General features: G+C 39.0%; 1 protein-coding gene across 1 annotated transcript in view; it reads right to left on the bottom strand.

Annotated features, from left to right (window-relative positions):
• The window catches only part of spcs3 (signal peptidase complex subunit 3), a 55,073-nt gene that overhangs the window by 17,719 nt on the left and 11,904 nt on the right, over positions 1-25,450 (bottom strand). The window contains exon 2 of the mRNA XM_088419828.1: positions 165-238. Within this exon, the coding sequence (XP_088275954.1) occupies positions 165-238 (74 nt within the window). The remainder of the gene's footprint in view (positions 1-164; positions 239-25,450) is intronic.

Genomic DNA, 25,450 nt, shown 5'->3' with positions numbered 1-25,450 from the left:
TCCCTCCTGAGGTTGCTGCTCAGTGCCAAACATAAAATGAATGGAGGTGGCCCACTTTCAGAACTCAGGCAGTTACATCCCTTGAGTTTGCATTCCAGGTGTGTATAAAATGGCTGTCACAAATGAAACGATATGGCCTATCTAGAGTTATTCAGAAAGGATATCAGCTGAGAGGTCAAAAGTGATGAAACCCAGATCACTACGCTCTTTCAGTCGAGTGAAGTCGTCAACATTCTTCCTGTAAAGAAAAAAAAAACATTTTATCACAAAGGATGGATAAAACGAAATAACGAAACAAGAATAACTAGAGCTACAAGCAGCTATAAAGGGCCCTCGCAGACCTGTGCACGTTGGGGTATGAACAGGTTGGGGTATGAACAAGGACTATGAACGATGAAAAATTAGTTGTAGATGACTTCAGTGAAGGACTCTTATCAAGCTTGTAAAATTTAGAGAAGGTGGGATTATGTGGTTGAATGACTGCAGCTTTTATTGTTACAGTTGTGTGACTTTGCACTGTCGTATCGGCCACGCCCATTATCGAAACATCTGGTTCGATATGGATCCATTTGGATCCATATTGGATCCATTTGGATCCATCCATATTGGATCCATTTGGTGGTTATTTAAGGGATATCACTTCAAGGGGCTAAGCAGAGTACATAAAAATGTCAACGAATTGCTATATTTTTTACTGCCACTAGGTGGCGCTCGTACTATGGTAAAAAATAGGCTTGTAGGTGTGTTTCACATTGGACACCCATCCCATATACGAAGTTTTGCAAATATTAGATCATCTAGGTCCAATTACAGCAACTTTTACCGTTTTGGCGAGACATCGGACTTTGAGTTGGCATAGAGGCCACACCCTCTATGGAAAAGTCATAAAAGTTAAGAAACTTCATTTCCCACTGTGTCATAGCTCTTCTGACCACTTTTGAGTTCATTTAGTAAAACAGGCATCGCACAGCACATGACAGTGTAAAAAATGAGATTTGTGACCGCCACTCGGTGGCGCTGTAAATGATTTGGAAGTTTATCCCAAAGCTGTATTAGGGCATGACTTTTAAAGTCTCTGCAGAGTTTCACATGGTTTGCTGCTGAAACAGCTGAGTTATTAAGGTTTTTGTCACTCTTGGCGAAGGAAATATTCAAAATAATTTGAAGCTCCGCCCACATCTTACAAGTCATGGGATCTTTACAAATTTTGGCATATTTGTGCCGCTATATCTGCTAATAGTCCATGCCAATGTAGAAGTTAATGGGGTGAACCGTTTAAAAGAAAAAGGCACTAGTTTTAGACCAGCTTATATCTAAGAATGGGGTAAAATTGCACATTAAAAAAAATCATAACAATTATTCTGGACATCCTAGCACATCACTTCTATTTACTTTTTTGTAGGTCTTACAATCCTACATATATCTAAAAAGTTTTATCGCTGTAGGTCAAACCAAACAGATTGACTCCAATCTTTCGACTAATGACATTTTTTGCAGCCACTAGGTGGCGCTAGCTTTAAACTGGAATATATGTTTGACAATGTCTTCAAGAATAGATTTTCTTCCAATGTGTGGAATTGTGAGAAGATCAGATCATCTGGGTCAAATTACAGCAGCTTTTATTGGTCCAATAAAGCTTCGGAAGGAAAATGGACGTAGAGTCCACGTCCATTATCGAAAAGTCGTAAAATTTTAAAACCCTAATCTTCTATGTTTTAATGATATTCTGACCAATTTTCACTTGCTTTACTCAAACAGACTGAGCACAATACATGAAAGTGTAAAAAAATACATTTTAATCAACCACTAGGCGGCGCTTAGTAGATATTTAAAGAAACTTTTTTCAAAGGTGTTAAAGACATAAGTTTCCATGTGTCTATGAAGTTTTAGATTTTTTAAGCTAGTACATCAAAGTTATTAAGGTTTATGTCACTCTTGGCGAAGGAAAAATTGAACACATAATTTGAAGCCACGCCCCTATAATATATGTCAGCGGATCTGCACCAAATTTCGCCCAGTTGTGCCCCTATGTCTAATTATATACCACAGCAAATTTGACGGCGATTGAGTAAAGCGTTTAGGAGAAAGAAGGAGCAGTTTGGGACCTGCAAACGTGCAAAAAATGGGCCAAAAATGCACATTCAAAAATTCATAACTCTTTTTCTGTACATCTGAGCACATGGCTCACGCTGACTTTTTTGTAGGTCTCTAGGTCCTATATATGCCTAAAATTTTTCGTCGCACTTTTTCGACCTTAGGTGGCGCTGCAGAGCATTTTTTTTTGCTTTGTTTTAGGAAACACTAAAATATCAAATTTTTCACCGGGCCCGACAAATGTGCAAATTTTGGTGACTTTTCGTGCATGTTTAGGCCCTCAAAAATGGAAAAGCGCTGCACAGTAAATAATAATAATAACTAGAGCTGCAAGCAGCTATAAAGGGCCCTCGCAGACCTGTGCACGTTGGGGTATGAAGAGGTCGGGGTATGAACAAGGACTATGAACAATGAAAAAGTAGTTGTAGATGACTTCAGTGCAGGACTCTTACCAAATATGTAAAATTTAGACAAGGTGGGACAATGTGGGTGGAGTTACTGCAGCTTTTATTGTTCCAATTATGTGACTTACAATGCCATGTAGGCCACACCTACTGTCGAAACATCGTACTCATTTGTGGAGGGCATAAGGCATGGCCACTGGTTTTTCAGAAAACATTTAAGGGATATCACTTCAAGGGGCTCAGCAGAGGACATAAAAATATTAAGGGTTTGCTATATTTTTTGCTGCCACTAGGTGGCGCTCGTACTATGATAAAAAATAGGCTTGTAGGAGTGTTTCACATTGGACTCCCATCCCATATACGAAGTTTTAAAAATATCAGATCGTCTAGGTCCAATTACAGCAACTTTTACCGTTTTCGCGAGACATCTGATTTACAGTTGGCATAGAGGCCACGCCCTTTAATGAAAAGTCATAAAAGTTGAGAACCTTAATGTTCTAATGTGTCATAGCTTTTCTGACCATTTTTGAGTTCATTTAGTCAAACAGGCATTTCACAGTACATAAAAGTATAAAAAATGAGATGTTAGTCCGCCACTGGGTGGCGCTGTAAATGATTTGAAAGTTTATCACATAGCTGTATTATTGCATTACTTTTAAAGGCCCAGGAAAGTTTCAGATGGTTTGAAGCTGTCATAGCTCAGTTATTAAGATTTTTGTCACTCTTGGCAAAGGAAGTATTAAACCTAATTTGAAGCTCCGCCCCCATCTTTTATGTCAAGAGATCTTCACGATATTTGGACTATGTGTGCCCCTCAGTTGGATAATGATTCATGCCAAAGTTGAAGGTAATGGGGTGAATCGTTTAATAGAAAAAGGCACTAGTTTGAGACCAGCTAATGTCTAAGAATGGGACAAAAGTGCACATTAAAAAAATTCATAACAATTTGTCTGTACATCCTAGCACATCACTTCTTTTGACTTTTTTGTAGGTCTTACAGTCCTTCATTTGCCTACAAAGTTTCATAGCTGTAGGTCAAACCAAACAGGATTGACTGTAATCTTTCAAATAATGACATTTTTTGCAGCCACTAGGTGGCGCTAGCTTTAAACTTGAATATATTTTTGTCGATATGTTCAGGAGAATATTTTCATCCAATGTGTGAAATTGTGAGAAGATCAGATCATCTGGGTCAAATTACAGCAACTTTTACTGGACAGATAAAGCTTCGGAATGAAAATGGTCGTAGAGGCCACGCCCATTATCGAAACTTCGTAAAATTTGGTGGAGGTCAGCAAGGCTGTCTAGAGGCTTTTCAGACTTAATTTCAGCGATATTACTTCAAAGGGCTCAGCTAAACACTTAAAAACGTTTAAAAATTGCTATATTTTTGGCAGCCACTAGGTGGCGCTCGCACTATAACAAAAAATACGTTGATAGGTGTATTCCGCATTAGAAACCCATCAAATATATGAAGTTTAGAAAAGATAAGACCATCTGGGACCAAACACAGCAACTTTGTTCGTTTTGGCGAGACATCAGACTGACATTTTTGTTTGCCACTAGATGGCCTCACAAGCAATTGAAGATTTGTTTAAACACTTGTGTTAAGGGCTTGAGTCTCCATGTGTCTGTGAAGTTTCAGATTTTTCTAAGCTTGGAAAGCTGAGTTACAAAGGTTTGTTTCACATGTGGCAAAGTAATCATCAAAGGCATAATATAAAGCCCCGCCCCCAACATATTTGTTGGCGGATCGTCACAAAAATTTGAACAATTGTGCCTCACAGTCAGATAAAACATCACAGCAAATTTGAAGTCGATCGGGTCAAGCGTTTGGGAGAAAAAAGGAGCAGTTCGGGTCCTGCAAATGAGCAAAAACGGGCCAAAAGTGCACATTCAAAAATTCATAACTCTCTTTCTGTACATCTGAGCATATGGCTCGCGCTGACTTTTTTGTAGTGCTCGAGGTCCGACATAAGGCTACAAATTTTTGTAGCTTTAGGTCAAACGGGCCGGGAGTGAGAGGCTATTTTCCACTCATAAGGCCATTTTGGGGCCAATTACAGCCACGTTTTTCGTTTTGGCGAGTCATCTGACTTTGAGGTGGCGTGCAGACTACGCCCATTATCGAAAAGTTGTAAAATTTTAAAACCTTAATATTCCATGTCTTAATGATATTCTGACCAATTTTCATTTGTTTTACTCAAATAGACTGAGCACAACACATGAAAGTGTAAAAAATGACATTGTAATCAACCACTAGGCGGCGCTAGTAGGTATTTAAAAAAACTTTTTTTAAAGGTGTTAAAGACATAAGTTTCCATGTGTCTATGATGTTTTAGATTTTTTTAAGCTAGTACATCAAAGTTATTAAGGTTTTTGTCCCTCTTGGCGAAGGAAAAATTGAACACATAATTTGAAGCCACGCCCCTATCATATATGTCAGCGGATCTGCACCAAATTTTGCCAACTTGTGCCCCTATGTGTGAATATGGACCACAGCAAATTTGAAGGCGATTGAGTATAGCGTTTAGGAGAAACAAGGAGCAGTTTGGGACCTGCAAACGTGCAAAAATGGGCCAAAAATGCACATTCAAAAATTCATAACTCTTTTTCTGTACATCTGAGCACATGGCTCACGCTGACTTTTTTGTAGGTCTCTAGGTCCTACATATGCCTAAAAATTTTCGTAGCTATATGTCAAACGGGCCGGGACCAGGTGCACTTTTTCGACCTTAGGTGGCGCTGCAGAGCCATTTTTTTTGCATTTTTTTGGGAAACACAAAAATATCCAATTTTTCACCGGGCCCGACAAATGTGCAAATTTTGGTGACTTTTCGTGCATGTTTAGGCCCTCAAAAATGGAAAAGCGCTGCACAGTAAATAATAATAATAACTAGAGCTGCAAGCAGCTATAAAGGGCCCTCGCAGACCTGTGCACGTTGAGGTATGAACAGGTCGGGGTATGAACAAGGACTATGAACGATGAAAAAGTAGTTGTAGATGACTTCAGTGCAGGACTATTACCAAATATGTAAAATTTAGACAAGGTGGGACAATGTGTGTGGAGTTACTGCAGCTTTTATTGTTCCAATTTTGTGACTTTCAATGCCATATAGGCCACACCCACTGTCGAAACATTGTACTGATTTGTGGGGGGCATAAGGCATGGCCACTGGCTTTTCAGAAAACATTTAAGGGATATCACTTCAAGGGGCTCAGCAGAGTACATAAAAAATTAAGGATTTGCTATATTTTTTGCTGCCATTAGGTGCCGCTCGTACTATGATGAAAAATAGGCTTGTAGGTGTGTTTCACATTGGACTCCCATCCCATATATGAAGTTTTGCAAACATCAGATCATCTAGGTCCAATTACAGCAACTTTTACCGTTTTCGCGAGACATAAGACTTTGAGTTGGCATAGAGGCCACGCCCTTTATTGAAAAGTCATAAAAGTTGGGAACCTTAATGTTCCAATGTGTCATAGCTTTTCTGACCATGTTTGAGTTCATTTAGTCAAACAGGCATTTCACAGTACATAAAAGTATAAAAAATGAGATTTTTGTCCGCCACTGGGTGGCGCTGTAAATGATTTGAAAGTTTATCACATAGCTGTATTATTGCATGACTTTTAAAGTCCCAGGAAAGTTTCAGATGGTTTGAAGCTGTCATTAGCTGAGTTATTAAGATTTTTGTCACTCTTGGCGAAGGAAATATTAAACATAATTTGAAGCTCCGCCCCCATCTTTTAAGTCAAGAGATCTTCACGATATTTGGACTTTGTGTGCCCCTCAGTTGGATAATGATTCATGCCAAAGTTTAAGGTAATGGGGTGAATCTTTTAAGAGAAAAAGGCACTAGTTTGAGACCAGCTAATGTCTAAGAATGGGACAAAACTGCACATTAAAAAAATTCATAACAATTTTTCTGTACATCCTAGCACATCACTTTTATTGACTTTTTTGTAGGTCTTACAGTTCTTCCTTAGCCTACAAAGTTTCATAGCTGTAGGTCAAACCAAACAGGATTGACTGTAATCTTTCGACTAATGACTTTTTGTGCAGCCACTAGGTGGCGCTAGCTTTAAACTGGAATATATTATTGTCGCTATGTTCAGGAGAATATTTTCATCCAATGTGTGAAATTGTGAGAAGATCAGATCATCTGGGTCAAATTACCGCAACTTTTACTGGACAGATAAAGCTTCGGAATGAAAATGGTCATAGAGGCGACGCCCATTATCGAAACTTCGTAAAATTTGGTGGAGGTCAGCAAGGCTATCTAGAGGCTTGTCAGACTTAATTTCAGCGATATTACATCAAAGGGCTCAGCTAAACAAATAAAAACGTTTAAAAAATGCTATATTTTTGGCTGCCACTATGTGGCGCTCGCACTATCGCAAAAAATACGTTGATAGGTGTGTTCCGCATTGGAAATCCATCAAATATGTAATGTTTAGAAAAGATAAGACCATCTGGGTCCAAATACAGCAACTTTGTTCGTTTTCGCGAGAAATCAGACTGACATATTTGTTTGCAACTAGGTGGCCTTATAAGCAATTTAAGATTTTTTTAAACACATGTGTTAAGGGCTTAAGTCTTCATGTGTATGTGAAGTTTCAGATTTTTCTAAGCTTGTAAAGCTGAGTTATAAAGGTTTGTTTCACATGTGGCAAAGTAATCATCAAAGGCATAATATGAAGCCCCGCCCCCAACATATTTGATGGCGGATCATCACAAAAATTTGAACATTTGTGCCTCAGAGTCAGATAAAACATCACAGCAAATTTGAAGTCGATCGGGTTAAGCGTTTGGGAGAAAAAAGGAGCAGTTCGGGACCTGCAAATGAGCAAAAACGGGCCAAAAGTGCACATTCAAAAATTCATAACTCTCTTTCTGTACAACTGAGCACATGGCTCGCGCTGACTTTTTGGTAGGGCTCAAGGTCCTACATAAGGCTACAAATTTTTGGAGCTCTAGGTCAAACGGGCCGGGAGTGAGAGGCTATTTTCCACTCATAAGGCCATTTTGGAGGCAATTACAGCCACTTTTTTCGTTTTGGCGAGTCATCTGACTTTGAGGTGGCGTGCAGACTACGCCCATTATCGAAAAGTCGTAAAATTTTAAAACCTTAATATTCCATGTCTTAATGATATTCTGACCAATTTTCATTTGTTTTACTCAAACAGACTGAGCACAACACATGAAAGTGTAAAAAATGACATTGTAATCAACCACTAGGCGGCGCTAGTAGGTATTTAAAAAACCTTTTTTTAAAAGGTGTTAAAGACATAAGTTTCCATGTGTCTATGAAGTTTTAGATTTTTTTAAGCTTGTACATCAAAGTTATTAAGGTTTTTGTCCTTCTTGGCGAAGGAAAAATTGAACACATAATTTGAAGCCACGCCCCTATCATATATGTCAGCGGATCTGCACCAAATTTTGCCCACTTGTGCCCCTATGTGTGAATATTGACCACAGCAAATTTGAAGGCGATTGAGTAAAGCGTTTAGGAGAAACAAAGAGCAGTTTGGGACCTGCAAACGTGCAAAAATGGGCCAAAAATGCACATTCAAAAAATCATAACTCTTTTTCTGTAAATCTGAGCACATGGCTCGCGCTGACTTTTTTGTAGGTCTCTAGGTCCTATATATGCCTAAAAATTTTCGTAGCTCTAGGTGAAACGGGCCGGGACCAGGTGCACTTTTTCAACCTTAGGTGGCGCTGCAGAGCCATTTTTTTTGCATTGTTTTGGGAAACACAAAATTATCCAATTTTTCACCGGGCCCGACAAATGTGCAAATTTTGGTGACTTTTCGTGCATGTTTAGGCCCTCAAAATTGGAAAAGCGCTGCACAGTAAATAATAATAATAACTAGAGCTGCAAGCAGCTATAAAGGGCCCTCGCAGACCTGTGCACGTTGGGGTATGAACAGGTAGGGGTATGAACAAGGACTATGAACGATGAAAAAGTAGTTGTAGATGACTTCAGTGCAGGACTCTTACCAAATATGTAAAATTTAGACAAGGTGGGACAATATGGGTTGAGTTACTGCAGCTTTTATTGTTACAGTTTTTTGGCTTTCAATGCCGTAAAGGCCACACCCAATGTGGAAACATCATACTGATTTGTGGAGGGCATAAGGCATGGCCACTGGCTTTTCAGAAAACATTTAAGGGATATCACTTCAAGGGGCTCAGCAGAGTACATAAAAACGTTAAGGATTTGTTATAGTTTTTGCTGCCACTAGGTGTCGCTCGTACTATGATAAAAAAATAGGCCTGTAGGTGTGTTTCACATTGGACTCCCATCCCATATATGAAGTTTTAAAAATATCAGATCGTCTAGGTCCAATTACAGCAACTTTTACCGTTTTCGTGCGAGACATCAGATTTTGAGTTGGCATAGAGGCCACGCCCTTTAATGAAAAGTCATAAAAGTTGAGAACCTTAATGTTCCAATGTGTCATAGCTTTTCTGACCATTTTTGAGTTCATTTAGTCAAACAGGCATTTCACAGTACATAAAAGTATAAAAAAATAGATTTTTGTCCGCCACTGGGTGGCGCTGTAAATGATTTAAAAGTTTATCACATAGCTGTATTATTGCATGACTTTTAAAGTCCCAGGAAAGTTTCAGGTGGTTTAAAGCTGTCATAGCTGAGTTATTAAGATTTTTGTCACTCTTGGCAAAGGAAGTATTAAACATAATTTGAAGCTCCGCCCCCATCTTTTATGTCGAGAGATCTTCACGATATTTAGACTATGTGTGCCCCTCAGTTGGATAATGATTCATGCCAAAGTTGAAGGTAATGGGGTGAATCGTTTAAAAGAGAAAAAGGCACTAGTTGAGACCAGCTAATGTCTAAGAATGGGACAAAACTGCACATTAAAAAAATTCATAACAATTTTTCTGTACATCCTAGCACATCACTTCTATTGACATTTTTGTAGGTCTTACAGTCCTTCATTAGCCTACAAAGTTTCATAGCTGTCGGTCAAACCAAACAGGATTGACTGTAATCTTTCAACTAATGATTTTTTTTGCAGCCACTAGGTGGCGCTAGCTTTAAACTGGAATAAATTTTTGTCACTATGTTCAGGAGAATATTTTTATCCAATGTGTGAAATTGTGAGAAGATCAGATCATCTGGGTCAAATTACAGCAACTTTTACTGGACAGATAAAGCTTCGGAATGAAAATGGTCATAGAGGCCACGCCCATTATCGAAACTTCGTAAAATTTGGTGGAGGTCAGCAAGGCTGTCTAGAGGCTTGTCAGACTTAATTTCAGCGATATTACTTCAAAGGGCTCAGCTAAACACATAAAAACAATTAAAAAATGCTATATTTTTGCCTGCCACTAGGTGGCGCTCACACTATAGCAAAAAATAAGTTGATAGGTGTATTCCGCATTGGAAATCCATCAAATATGTAATGTTTAGAAAAGATAAGACCATCTGGGTCCAAATACAGCAACTTTGTTCGTTTTCGCGAGAAATCAGACTGACATTTTTTTTTGCCACTAGGTGGCCTTATAAGCAATTGAAGATTTTTTTAAACACTTGTGTTAAGGACTTGAGTCTCCATGTGTCTGTGAAGTTTCAGATTTTTCTAAGCTTGTAAAGCTGAGTTATAAAGGTTTGTTTCACATGTGGCAAAGTAATCATCAAAGGCATAATATAAAGCCCCGCCCCCAACATATTTGATGGCGGATCATCACAAAAATTTGAACAATTGTGCCTCACAGTCAGATAAAACATCACAGCAAATTTGAAGTCGATCGGGTCAAGCGTTTGGGAGAAAAAAGGAGCAGTTCGGGACCTGCAAATGAGCAAAAACGGGCCAAAAGTGCACATTCAAAAATTCATAACTCTCTTTCTGTACATCTGAGCACATGGCTTGCGATGACTTTTTTGTAGGGCTTGAGGTCCTACATAAGGCTACAAATTTTTGGAGCTCTAGGTCAAACGGGCCGGGAGTGAGAGGCTATTTTCCACTCATAAGGCCATTTTGGGGCCAATTACAGCCACTTTTTTCGTTTTGGCGAGTCATCTGACTTTGAGGTGGCGTGCAGACTACACCCATTATCAAAAAGTCGTAAAATTTTAAAACCTTAATATTCCATGTCTTAATGATATTCTGACCAATTTTCATTTGTTTTACTCAAACAGACTGAGCACAATACATGAAAGTGTAAAAAATGACATTTTAATCAACCACTAGGCGGCGCTAGTAGGTATTTAAAAAAACTTTTTTTAAAGGTGTTAAAGACATAAGTTTCCATGTGTCTATGAAGTTTTAGATTTTTTTAAGCTAGTACATCAAAGTTATTAAGGTTTTTGTCACTCTTGGCGAAGGAAAAATTGAACACATAATTTGAAGCCACGCCCCTATCATATATGTCAGCGGATCTGCACCAAATTTTGCCCACTTGTGCCCCTATGTGTGAATATGGACCACAGCAAATTTGAAGGCGATTGAGTAAAGCGTTTGGGAGAAACAAGGAGCAGTTTGGGACCTGCAAACGTGCAAAAATGGGCCAAAAATGCACATTCAAAAATTCATAACTCTTTTTTTGTACATCTGAGCACATGGCTCGCGCTGACTTTTTTGTAGGTCTCTAGGTCCTACATATGGCTAAAAATTTTCGTAGCTCTAGGTCAAACGGGCCGGGACCAGGTGCACTTTTTCGACCTTAGGTGGCGCTGCAGAGCCATTTTTTTTGCATTGTTTTGGGAAACACAAAAATATCCAATTTTTCACCGGGCCCGACAAATGTGCAAATTTTGGGGACTTTTCGTGCATGTTTAGGCCCTCAAAAATGGAAAAGCGCTGCACAGTAAATAATAATAATAATAATAATAATAACTAGAGCTGCAAGCAGCTATAAAGGGCCCTCGCAGACCTGTGCACGTTGGGGTATGAACAGGTCGGGGTATGAACAAGGACTATGAACAATGAAATAGTAGTTGTAGATGTTTTCAGTGCAGGACTCTTACCAAATATGTAAAATTTAGACAAGGTGGGACAATGTGGGTGGAGTTACTGCAGCTTTTATTGTTCCAATTTTGTGACTTTCAATGCCATATAGGCCACACCCACTGTCGAAACATCGTACTGATTTGTGGAGGGCATAAGGCGTGGCCACTGGCTTTTCAGAAAACATTTAAGGGATATCACTTCAAGGGGCTCAGCAGAGTACATAAAAACATTAAGGATTTGCTATATTTTTTGCTGCCACTAGGTGGCGCTCGTACTATGATAAAAAATAGGCTTGTAGGTGTGTTTCACATTGGACTCCCATCCCATATACGAAGTTTTAAAAATATCAGATCATCTAGGTCCAATTTTAGCACCTTTTACCGTTTTGGCGAGACATCGGATTTTGAGTTGGCATAGAGGCCACGCCCTTTATTGAAAAGTCATAAAAGTTGAGAACCTTAATGTTCCAATGTGTCATAGCTTTTCCGACCATTTTTGAGTTCATTTCGTCAAACAGGCATTTCACAGTACATAAAAGTATAAAAAATGAGACTTTTGTCCGCCACTGGGTGGCGCTGTAAATGATTTGAAAGTTTATCACATAGCTGTATTATTGCATGACTTTTAAAGTCCCAGGAAAGTTTCAGATGGTTTGAAGCTGTCATAGCTGAGTTATTAATATTTTTGTCACTCTTGGCGAAGGAAGTATTAAACATAATTTGAAGCTCCGCCCCCATCTTTTCTGTCAAGAGATCTTCACGATATTTGGACTATGTGTGCCCCTCAGTTGGATAATGATTCATGCCAAAGTTGAAGGTAATGGGGTGAATCGTTTAAGAGAAAAAGGCACTAGTTTGAGACCAGCTAATGTCTAAGAATGGGACAAAACTGCACATTAAAAAAATTCATAACAATTTTTCTGTACATCCTAGCACATCACTTCTATTGACTTTTTTGTAGGACTTACAGTCCTTCATTTGCCTACAAAGTTTCATAGCTGTAGGTCAAACCAAACAGGATTGACTGTAATCTTTCGACTAATGACATTTTTTGCAGCCACTAGGTGGCGCTAGCTTTAAACTGGAATATATTTTTGTCAATATGTTCAGGGGAATATTTTTATCCAATGTGTGAAATTGTGAGAAGATCAGATCATCTGGGTCAAATTACAGCAACTTTTACTGGACAGATAAAGCTTGGGAATGAAAATGGTCATAGAGGCCACGCCCGTTATCGAAACTTCGTAAAATTTGGTGGAGGTCAGCATGGCTATCTAGAGGCTTTTCAGACTTAATTTCAGCGATATTACTTCAAAGGGCTCAGCTAAACACATAAAAACGTTTAAAAAATGCTATATTTTTGGCTGCCACTAGGTGGCGCTCGCACTATAACAAAAAATACGTTGATAGGTGTATTCCGCATTGGAAACCCATCAAATATATGAAGTTTAGAAAAGATAAGACCATCTGGGACCAAACACAGCAACTTTGTTCGTTTTGGCAAGACATCAGACTGACATTTTTGTTTGCCACTAGATGGCCTTATAAGCAATTGAAGATTTTTTTAAACACTTGTGTTAAGGGCTTAAGTCTTCATGTGTATGTGAAGTTTCAGATTTTTCTAAGCTTGTAAAGCTGAGTTATAAAGGTTTGTTTCACATGTGGCAAAGTAATCATCAAAGGCATAATAGAAAGCCCCGCCCCCAACATATTTGATGGCGGATCATCACAAAAATTTGAACAATTGTGCCTCACAGTCAGATAAAACATCACAGCAAATTTGAAGTCGATCGGGTCAAGCGTTTGGGAGAAAAAAGGAGCAGTTCGGGACCTGCAAATGAGCAAAAACGGGCCAAAAGTGCACATTCAAAAATTCATAACTCTCTTTCTGTACATCTGAGCACATGGCTCGCGCTGACTTTTTTGTAGGGCTCGAGGTCCTACATAAGGCTACAAATTTTTGGAGCTCTAGGTCAAACGGGCCGGGAGTGAGAGGCTATTTTCCACTCATAAGGCCATTTTGGGGCCAATTACAGCCCCTTTTTTCGTTTTGGCGAGTCATCTGACTTTGAGGTGGCGTGCAGACTACGCCCATTATCGAAAAGTCGTAAAATTTTAAAACCTTAATATTCCATGTCTTAATGATATTCTGACCAATTTTCATTTGTTTTACTCAAACAGACTGAGAACAATACATGAAAGTGTAAAAAATGACATTTTAATCAACCACTAGGCGGCGCAAGTAGGTATTAAAAAAACTCTTTTTAAAGGTGTTAAAGACATAAGTTTCCATGTGTCTATGAAGTTTTAGATTTTTTTAAGCTAGTACATCAAAGTTATTAAGGTTTGTGTCCCTCTTGGCGAAGGAAAAATTGAACACATAATTTGAAGCCACGCCCCTATCATATATGTCAGCGGATCTGCACGAAATTTTGCCCACTTGTGCCTCTATGTGTGAATATGGACCACAGCAAATTTAAAGGCGATTGAGTAAAGCGTTTAGGAGAAACAAGGAGCAGTTTGGGACCTGCAAACGTGCAAAAATGGGCCAAAAATGCACATTCAAAAAATCATAACTCTTTTTCTGTACATCTGAGCACATGGCTCGCGCTGACTTTTTTGTAGGTCTCTAGGTCCTACATATGCCTAAAAATTTTTGTAGCTCTAGGTCAAACGGGCCGGGACCAGGTGCACTTTTTCGACCTTAGGTGGCGCTGCAGAGCCATTTTTTTTGCATTGTTTTGGGAAACACAAAAATATCCAATTTTTCACCGGGCCCGACAAATGTGCAAATTTTGGTGACTTTTCGTGCATGTTTAGGCCCTCAAAAATGGAAAAGCGCTGCACAGTAAATAATAATAATAATAATAACTAGAGCTGCAAGCAGCTATAAAGGGCCCTCGCAGACCTGTGCACGTTGGGGTATGAACAGGTCGGGGTATGAACAAGGACTATGAACGATGAAAACTTAGTTGTAGATGACTTCAGTGCAGGACTCTTACCAAATTTGTAAACTTTAGACAAGGTGGGACAATTTGGGTTGAGTTACTGCAGCTTTTATTGTTACAGTTTTGTGACTCTCAATGCCGTATGGGCCACACCCACTGTGGAAACATCGTACTCATTTGTGGAGGGCATAAGGCATGGCCACTGGCTTTTCAGAAAACATTTAAGGGATATCACTTCAAGGGGCTCAGCAGAGTACATAAAAACGTTAAGGATTTGCTATATTTTTTGCTGCCACTAGGTGGCGCTCGTACTATGATAAAAAATAGGCTTGTAGGTGTGTTTCACATTGGACTCCCATCCCATATACGAAGTTTTAAAAATATCAGATCATCTAGGTCCAATTACAGCAACTTTTACCGTTTTCGCGAGACATCGAATTTTGAGTTGGCATAGAGGCCACGCCCTTTATTGAAAAGTCATAAAAGTTGAGAACCTTAATGTTCCAATGTGTCATAGCTTTTCTGACCATTTTTTAGTTCATTTAGTCAAACAGGCATTTCACAGTACATAAAAGTATAAAAAATGAGATTTTTGTCCGCCACTGGGTAGCGCTGTAAATGATTTGAAAGTTTATCACATAGCTGTATTAATGCATGACTTTTAAAGTCCCAGGAAAGTATCAGATGGTTTGAAGCTATCATAGCTGAGTTATTAAGATTTTTGTCACTCTTGGCGAAGGAAGTATTAAACATAATTTGAAGCTCCGCCCCCATCTTTTATGTCAAGAGATCTTCACGATATTTGGACTTTGTGTGCCCCTCAGTTGGATAATGATTCATCCCAAAGTTGAAGGTAATGGGGTGAATCGTTTAAGGGAAAAGGCACTAGTTTGAGACCAGCTAATGTCTAAGAATGGGACAAAACATCACATTAAAAAAATTCATAACATTTTTTTCTGTACATCCTAGCACATCACTTCTATTGACTTTTTTGTAGGTCTTACAGTCCTTCATTAGCCTACAAAGTTTCATAGCTGTAGGTCAAACCAAACAGGATTGACTGTAATCTTTCGACTAATGACTTTTTTTGCAGCCACTAGGTGGCGCTAGCTTTAAACTGGAATATATTTTTGTCGCTATGTTCAGGAGAATATTTTTATCCAATGTGTGAAATTGTGAGAAGATCAGATCATCTGGGTCAAATTACAGCAACTTTTACTGGACAGATAAAGCTTCGGAATGAAAATGGTCATAGAAGACACGCCCATTATCGAAACTTCGTAAAATTTGGTGGAGGTCAGCAAGGCTATCTAGAGGCTTGTCAGACTTAATTTCAGCGATATTACTTCAAAGGGCTCAGCTAAACACATAAAAACGTTTAAAGAATGCTATATTTTTGGCTGCCACTAGGTGGCGCTCGCACTATAGCAAAAAATACGTTGATAGGTGTATTCCGCATTGGAAATCCATCAAATATGTAATGTTTAGAAAAGATAAGACCATCTGGGTCCAAATACAGCAACTTTGTTCGTTTTGGCGAGACATCAGACTGACATTTTTGTTTGCCACTAGATGGCCTCACAAGCAATTGAAGATTTGTTTAACCACTTGTGTTTAGGGCTTGAGTCTCCATGTGTCTGTGAAGTTTCAGATTTTTCTAAGCTTGTAAAGCTGAGTTATAAAGGTTTGTTTCACATGTGGCAAAGTAATCATCAAAGGCATAATATAAAGCCCCGCCCCCAACATATTTGTTGGCGGATCGTCACAAAAATTTGAACAATTGTGCCTCACAGTCAGATAAAACATCACAGCAAATTTGAAGTCGATCGGGTCAAGCGTTTGGGAGAAAAAAGGAGCAGTTCGGGACCTGCAAATGAGCAAAAACGGGCCAAAAGTGCACATTCAAAAATTCATAACTCTCTTTCTGTACATCTGAGCACATGGCTCGCGCTGACTTTTTTGTAGGGCTCGAGGTCCTACATAAGGCTACAAATTTTTGTAGCTTTAGGTCAAACGGGCCGGGAGTGAGAGGCTATTTTCCACTCATAAGGCCATTTTGGGGCCAATTTCAGCCACTTTTTTCGTTTTGGCGAGTCATCTGACTTTGAGGTGGCGTGCAGACTACGCCCATTATCGAAAAGTCGTAAAATTTTAAAACCTTAATATTCCATGTCTTAATGATATTCTGACCAATTTTCATTTGTTTTACTCAAACAGACTGAGCACAATACATGAAAGTGTAAAAAATGACATTTTAATCAACCACTAGGCGGCGCTAGTAGGTATTTAAAAAAACTTTTTTCAAAGGTGTTAAAGACATAAGTTTCCATGTGTCTATGAAGTTTTAGATTTTTTTAAGCTAGTACATCAAAGTTATTAAGGTTTATGTCACTCTTGGCGAAGGAAAAATTGAACACATAATTTGAAGCCACGCCCCTATCATATATGTCAGCGGATCTGCACCAAATTTTGCCCACTTGTGCCCCTATGTGTGAATATTGACCACAGCAAATTTGAAGGTGATTGAGTAAAGCGTTTAGGAGAAACAAAGAGCAGTTTGGGACCTGCAAACGTGCAAAAATGGGCCAAAAATGCACATTCAAAAAATCATAACTCTTTTTCTGTACATCTGAGCACATGGCTCGCGCTGACTTTTTTGTAGGTCTCTAGGTCCTACATATGCCTAAAAATTTTCGTAGCTCTAGGTCAAACGGGCCGGGACCAGGTGCACTTTTTCGACCTTAGGTGGCGCTGCAGAGCCATTTTTTTTGCATTGTTTTGGGAAACACAAAAATATCCAATTTTTCACCGGGCCCGACAAATGTGCAAATTTTGGTGACTTTTCGTGCATGTTTAGGCCCTCAAAAATGGAAAAGCGCTGCACAGTAAATAATAATAATAATAATAATAATAATAATAATAATCCGGAGAAAAACAAGAGGGCTCTCGCAGCGGTAGCTGCTCGGGCCCTAATAATAATCTGGAGAAAAACAAGAGGGCTCTCGCAGCGGTAGCTGCTCGGGCCCTAATAATAATCTGGAGAAAAACAAGAGGGCTCTCGCAGCGGTAGCTGCTCGGGCCCTAACTAGAGCTGCAAGCAGCTATAAAGGGCCCTCGCAGACCTGTGCACGTTGAGGTATGAACAGGTCAGGGTATGAACAAGGACTATGAACGATGAAAAAGTAGTTGTAGATGACTTTAGTGCAGGACTCTTACCAAATATGTAAAATTTAGACAAGGTGGGACAATGTGGGTGGAGTTACTGCAGCTTTTATTGTTCCAATTTTGTGACTTTCAATGCCATATAGGCCACACCCACTGTGGAAACATCGTACTGATTTGTGGAGGGCATAAGGCATGGCCACTGGCTTTTCAGAAAACATTTAAGGGATATCACTTCAAAGGGCTCAGCAGAGTACATAAAAACATTAAGGATTTGCTATATTTTTTGCTGCCACTAGGTGGCGCTCGTACTATGATTAAAAAATAGGCTTGTAGGTGTGTTTCACATTGGACTCCCATCCTATATATGAAGTTTTAAAAATATCAGATCGTCTAGATCCAATTACAGTAACTTTTACTGTTTTTGCGAGACATCGGATTTTGAGTTGGCATAGAGGCCACGCCGTTTATTGAAAAGTCATAAAAGTTCAGAACCTTAATATTCCAATGGGTCATAGCTTTTCTGACCATTTTTGAGTTCATTTAGTCAAACAGGCATTTCACAGTACTTAAAAGTATAAAAAATGAGATTTTTGTCCGCCACTGGGTGGCGCTGTAAATGATGTGAAAGTTTATCACATAGCTGTATTATTGCATGACTTTTAAAGTCCCAGGAAAGTTTCAGAAGGTTTGAAGCAGTCATAGCTGAGTTATTAAGATTTTTGTCACTCTTGGCGAAGGAAGTATTAAACATAATTTGAAGCTCCGCCCCCATCTTTTATGTCAAGAGATCTTCACGATATTTGGCCTATGTGTGCCCCTCAGTTGGATAATGATTCATGCCAAAGTTGAAGGTAATGGGGTGAATCGTTTAAGAGAAAAAGGCACTAATTTGAGACCAGCTAATGTCTAAGAATGGGACAAAACTGCACATTAAAAAAATTCATAACAATTTTTCTGTACATCCTAGCACATAACTTCTATTGACTTTTTTGTAGGTCTTGCAGTCCTTCATTTGCCTACAAAGTTTTATAGCTGTAGGTCAAACCAAACAGGATTGACTGTAATCTTTCAACTAATTACATTTTTTGCAGCCACTAGGTGGCGCTAGCTTTAAACTGAAATATATTTTTGTTGATATGTTCAGGAGAATATTTTCATCCAATGTGTGAAATTGTGAGAAGATCAGATCATCTGGGTCAAATTAGAGCAACTTTTACTGGACAGATAAAGTTTCGGAATGAAAATGGTCGTAGAGGCCACGCCCATTATCGAAACTTCGTAAAATTTGGTGGAGGTCAGCAAGGCTGTCTAGAGGCTTTTCAGACTTAATTTCAGTGATAATACTTCAAAGGGCTCAGCTAAACACATAAAAATGTTTCAAAAATGCTATATTTTTGGCTCCCACTAGGTGGCGCTCGTACTTTGACAAAAAATACGTTAATAGGTGTATTCCGCATTGGAAACCCATCAAATATATGAAGTTTAGAAAAGATAAGACCATCTGGGTCCAAATACAGCAACTTTGTTCGTTTTCGCGAGACATCAGACTGACATTTTTGTTTGCCACTAGGTGGCCTTATAAGCAATTTAATATTTTTTTTAAACACATGTGTTAAGGGCTTGAGTCTTCATGTGTCTGTGAAGTTTCAGATTTTTCCAAGCTTGGAAAGCTGAGTTATAAAGGTTTGTTTCACATGTGGCAAAGTAATCATCAAAGGCATAATATGAAGCCCCGCCCCCAACATATTTGATGGCGGATCATCACAAAAATTTGAACAATTGTGCCTCACAGTCAGATAAAACATCACAGCAAATTTGAAGTCGATCGGGTCAAGCGTTTGGGAGAAAAAAGGAGCAGTTTGGGACCTGCAAATGAGCAAAAACGGGCCAAAAGTGCACATTCAAAAATTCATAACTCTCTTTCTGTACATCTGAGCACATGGCTCGCGCTGACTTTTTTGTAGGGCTCGAGGTCCTACATAAGGCTACAAATTTTAGTAGCTCTAGGTCAAACGGGCCGGGAGTGAGAGGCTATTGTCCACTCATAAGGCCATTTTGGGGCCGATTACAGCCACTTTTTTCGTTTTGGCGAGTCATCTGACTTTGAGGTGGCGTGCAGACTACGCCCATTATCGAAATGTCGTAAAATTTTAAAACCTTAATATTCCATGTCTTAATGATATTCTGACCAATTTTCATTTGTTTTACTCAAACAGACTGAGCACAATACATGAAAGTGTAAAAAATAACATTTTAATCAACCACTAGGCGGCGCTAGTAGGTATTTAAAAAAACTTTTTTCAAAGGTGTTAAAGACATAAGTTTCCATGTATCTATGAAGTTTTAGATTTTTTTAAGCTAGTACAACAAAGTTATTAAGGTTTATGTCACTCTTGGCGAAGGAAAAATTGAACACATAATTTGAAGCCACGCCCCTATCATATATGTCAGCGGATATGCACCAAATTTTGCCCACTTGTGCACCTATGTGTGAATATGGACCACAGCAAATTTGAAGGCGATTGAGTAAAGCGTTTAGGAGAAACAAGGAGCAGTTTGGGACCTGCAAACGTGCAAAAATGGGCCAAAAATGCACATTCAAAAATTCATAACTCTTTTTCTGTACATCTGAGCACATGGCTCACGCTGACTTTTTTGTAGGTCTCTAGGTCCTACATATGCCTAAAAATTTTCGTAGCTCTAGGTCAAACGGGCCGGGACCAGGTGCACTTTTTCGACCTTAGGTGGCGCTGCAGAGCCATTTTTTTTGCATTTTTTTTGGAAACAAAAAAATATCCAATTTTTCACCGGGCCCGACAAATGTGCAAATTTTGGTGACTTTTCGTGCATGTTTAGGCCCTCAAAAATGGAAAAGCGCTGCACAGTAAATAATAATAATAATAATAATAATAACTAGAGCTGCAAGCAGCTATAAAGGGCCCTCGCAGACCTGTGCACGTTGGGGTATGAACAGGTCGGGGTATGAACAAGGACTAATAACGATGAAAAAGTAGTTGTAGATGACTTCAGTGCAGGACTCTTACCAAATATGTCAAAGTTAGACAAGGTGGGACAATGTGGGTGGAGTTACTGCAGCTTTTATTGTTCCAATTTTGTGACTTTCAATGCCATATAGGCCACACCCACTGTCGAAACATTGTACTGATTTGTGGAGGGCATAAGGCATGGCCACTGGCTTTTCAGAAAACATTTAAGGGATATCACTTCAAGGGGCTCAGCAGAGTACATAAAAACATTAAGGATTTGCTATATTTTTTGCTGCCACTAGGTGGCGCTCGTACTATGATAAAAAATAGGCTTGTAGGTGTGTTTCACATTGGACTCCCATCCCATATATGAAGTTTTGCAAACATCAGATCATCTAGGTCCAATTACAGCAACTTTCACCGTTTTGGGGAGACATCAGACTTTGAGTTTGCATAGAGGCCACGCCCTTTAATGAAAAGTCATAAAAGTTGAGAACCTTAATGTTCCAATGTGTCATAGCTTTTCTGACCATTTTTTAGTTCATTTAGTCAAACAGGCATTTCACAGTACATAAAAGTATAAAAAATGAGATTTTTCTCCGCCACTGGGTGGCGCTGTAAATGATTAGAAATTTTATCACATTGCTGTATTATTGCATGACTTTTAAAGTCCCAGGAAAGTTTCAGATGGTTTCAAGCTGTCATAGATGAGTTATTAAGATTTTTGTCACTCTTGGCGAAGAAAATATTAAAAGTAATTTGAAGCTCCGCCCCCAAATTTTATGTCAAGAGATCTTCACGATATTTGGACTATGTGTGTCCATCAGTTGGATAATGATTCATGCCAAAGTTGAAGGTAATGGGGTGAATCGTTTAAGAGAAAAAGACACTAGTTTGAGACCAGCTAACGTCTAAGAATGGGACAAAACTGCACATTGAAAAAATTCATAACAATTTTTCTGTACATCCTAGCACATCACTTCTATTGACTTTTTTGTAGGTCTTGCAGTCCTTCATTTGCCTACAAAGTGTCATAGCTGTCGGTCAAACCAAACAGGATTGACTGTAATCTTTCGACTAATGACATTTTTTGCAGCCACTAGGTGGCGCTAGCTTTAAACTGGAATGTATTTTTGTCGATATGTTCAGGAGAATATTTTCATCCAATGTGTGAAATTGTGAGAAGATCAGATCATCTGGGTCAAATTACAGCAATTTTTACTGGACAGATAAAGCTTCGGAATGAAAATGGTCGTAGAGGCCACGCCCATTATCGAAACTTCGTAAAATTTGGTAAAGGTCAGCAAGGCTGTCTAGAGGCTTTTCAGACTTAATTTCAGCGATATTACTTCAAAGGGCTCAGCTAAACACATAAAAACGTTTAAAAAATGCTATATTTTTGGCTGCCACTAGGTGGCACTCGCACTATAACAAAAAATACGTTGATAGGTGTATTCCGCATTGGAAACTCATTAAATATATGAAGTTTAGAAAAGATAAGACTATCTGGGACCAAACACAGCAACTTTGTTCGTTTTTGCGAGACATCAGACTGACATTTTTGTTTGCCACTAGATGGCCTTATAAGCAATTGAAGATTTTTTTAAACACTTGTGTTAAGGGCTTAAGTTTCCATGTGTCTGTGAAGTTTCAGATTTTTCCAAGCTTGTAAAGCTGAGTTATAAAGGTTTGTTTCACATGTGGCAAAGTAATCATCAAAGGCATAATATAAAGCCCCGCCCCCAACATATTTGTTGGCGGATCGTCACAAAAATTTGAACAATTGTGCCTCACAGTCAGATAAAACATCACAGCAAATTTGAAGGCGATCGAGTCAAGCGTTTGGGAGAAAAAAGGAGCAGTTTGGGACCTGCGAATGAGCAAAAACGGGCCAAAAGTGCACATTCAAAAATTCATAACTCTCTTTCTGTACATCTGAGCATATGGCTCGCGCTGACTTTTTTGTAGGGCTCGAGGTCCTACATAAGGCTACAAATTTTTGGAGCTCTAGGTCAAACGGGCCGGGAGTGAGAGGCTATTTTCCACTCATAAGGCCATTTTGGGGCCAATTACAGCCACTTTTTTCGTTTTGGCGAGTCATCTGACTTTGAGGTGGCGTGCAGACTACGCCCATTATCGAAATGTCGTAAAATTTTAAAACCTTAATATTCCATGTCTTAATGATATTCTGACCAATTTTCATGTGTTTTACTCAAACAGACTGAGCACAATACATGAAAGTGTAAAAAATAACATTTTAATCAACCACTAGGCGGCGCTAGTAGGTATTTAAAAAAACTTTTGTCAAAGGTGTTAAAGACATAAGTTTCCATGTGTCTATGAAGTTTTAGATTTTTTTAAGCTAGTACAACAAAGTTATTAAGGTTTATGTCAATCTTGGCGAAGGAAAAATTGAACACATAATTTGAAGCCACGCCCCTATCATATATGTCAGCGGATCTGCACCAAATTTTGCCCACTAGTGCCCCTATGTGTGAATATGGACCACAGCAAATTTGAAGGCGATTGAGTAAAGCGTTTAGGAGAAACAAGGAGCAGTTTGGGACCTGCAAACGTGCAAAAATGGGCCAAAAATGCACATTCAAAAATTCATAACTCTTTTTCTGTACATCTGAGCACATGGCTCGCGCTGACTTTTTTGTAGGTCTCTAGCTCCTATATATGCCTAAAAATTTTCGTAGCTCTAGGTCAAACGGGCCGGGACCAGGTGCACTTTTTCAACCTTAGGTGGCGCTGCAGAGCCATTTTTTTTGCATTGTTTTGGAAAACACAAAAATATCCAATTTTTCACCGGGCCCGACAAATGTGCAAATTTTGGTGACTTTTCGTGCATGTTTAGGCCCTCAAAAATGGAAAAGCGCTGCACAGTAAATAATAATAATAATAATAATAATAATAATAATAATAATCTGGAGAAAAACAAGAGGGCTCTCGCAGCGGTAGCTGCTCGGGCCCTAATAATAATAATAATCTGGAGAAAAACAAGAGGGCTCTCGCAGCGGTAGCTGCTCGGGCCCTAACTAGAGCTGCAAGCAGCTATAAAGGGCCCTCGCAGACCTGTGCACGTTGGGGTATGAAGAGGTCGGGGTATGAACAAGGACTATGAACAATGAAAAAGTAGTTGTAGATCCCTTCAGTGCAGGACTATTACCAAATATGTAAAATTTAGACAAGGTGGGACAATGTGGGTGGAGTTACTGCAGCTTTTATTGTTCCAATTATGTGACTTACAATGCCATGTAGGCCACACCTACTGTCGAAACATCGTACTCATTTGTGGAGGGCATAAGGCATGGCCACTGGTTTTTCAGAAAACATTTAAGGGATATAACTTCAAGGGGCTCAGCAGAGGACATAAAAACATTAAGGGTTTGCTATATTTTTTGCTGCCACTAGGTGGCGCTCGTACTATGATAAAAAATAGGCTTGTAGGAGTGTTTCACATTGGACTCCCATCCCATATACGAAGTTTTAAAAATATCAGATCGTCTAGGTCCAATTACAGCAACTTTTACCGTTTTCGCGAGACATCTGATTTACAGTTGGCATAGAGGCCACGCCCTTTAATGAAAAGTCATAAAAGTTGAGAACCTTAATGTTCTAATGTGTCATAGCTTTTCTGACCATTTTTGAGTTCATTTAGTCAAACAGGCATTTCACAGTACATAAAAGTATAAAAAATGAGATGTTAGTCCGCCACTGGGTGGCGCTGTAAATGATTTGAAAGTTTATCACATAGCTGTATTATTGCATTACTTTTAAAGGCCCAGGAAAGTTTCAGATGGTTTGAAGCTGTCATAGCTCAGTTATTAAGATTTTTGTCACTCTTGGCAAAGGAAGTATTAAACCTAATTTGAAGCTCCGCCCCCATCTTTTATGTCAAGAGATCTTCACGATATTTGGACTATGTGTGCCCCTCAGTTGGATAATGATTCATGCCAAAGTTGAAGGTAATGGGGTGAATCGTTTAATAGAAAAAGGCACTAGTTTGAGACCAGCTAATGTCTAAGAATGGGACAAAAGTGCACATTAAAAAAATTCATAACAATTTGTCTGTACATCCTAGCACATCACTTCTTTTGACTTTTTTGTAGGTCTTACAGTCCTTCATTTGCCTACAAAGTTTCATAGCTGTAGGTCAAACCAAACAGGATTGACTGTAATCTTTCAAATAATGACATTTTTTGCAGCCACTAGGTGGCGCTAGCTTTAAACTTGAATATATTTTTGTCGATATGTTCAGGAGAATATTTTCATCCAATGTGTGAAATTGTGAGAAGATCAGATCATCTGGGTCAAATTACAGCAACTTTTACTGGACAGATAAAGCTTCGGAATGAAAATGGTCGTAGAGGCCACGCCCATTATCGAAACTTCGTAAAATTTGGTGGAGGTCAGCAAGGCTGTCTAGAGGCTTTTCAGACTTAATTTCAGCGATATTACTTCAAAGGGCTCAGCTAAACACTTAAAAACGTTTAAAAATTGCTATATTTTTGGCAGCCACTAGGTGGCGCTCGCACTATAACAAAAAATACGTTGATAGGTGTATTCCGCATTAGAAACCCATCAAATATATGAAGTTTAGAAAAGATAAGACCATCTGGGACCAAACACAGCAACTTTGTTCGTTTTGGCGAGACATCAGACTGACATTTTTGTTTGCCACTAGATGGCCTCACAAGCAATTGAAGATTTGTTTAAACACTTGTGTTAAGGGCTTGAGTCTCCATGTGTCTGTGAAGTTTCAGATTTTTCTAAGCTTGGAAAGCTGAGTTATAAAGGTTTGTTTCACATGTGGCAAAGTAATCATCAAAGGCATAATATAAAGCCCCGCCCCCAACATATTT

This window comes from Hippichthys cyanospilos, chromosome 7, assembly GCF_059441005.1.
Source record: "Hippichthys cyanospilos isolate Australia breed blue-spotted pipefish chromosome 7, RoL_Hcya_1.0, whole genome shotgun sequence".
NCBI lineage: Eukaryota > Metazoa > Chordata > Actinopteri > Syngnathiformes > Syngnathidae > Hippichthys > Hippichthys cyanospilos.
This window is presented reverse-complemented; position numbering and strand designations above follow the sequence as displayed.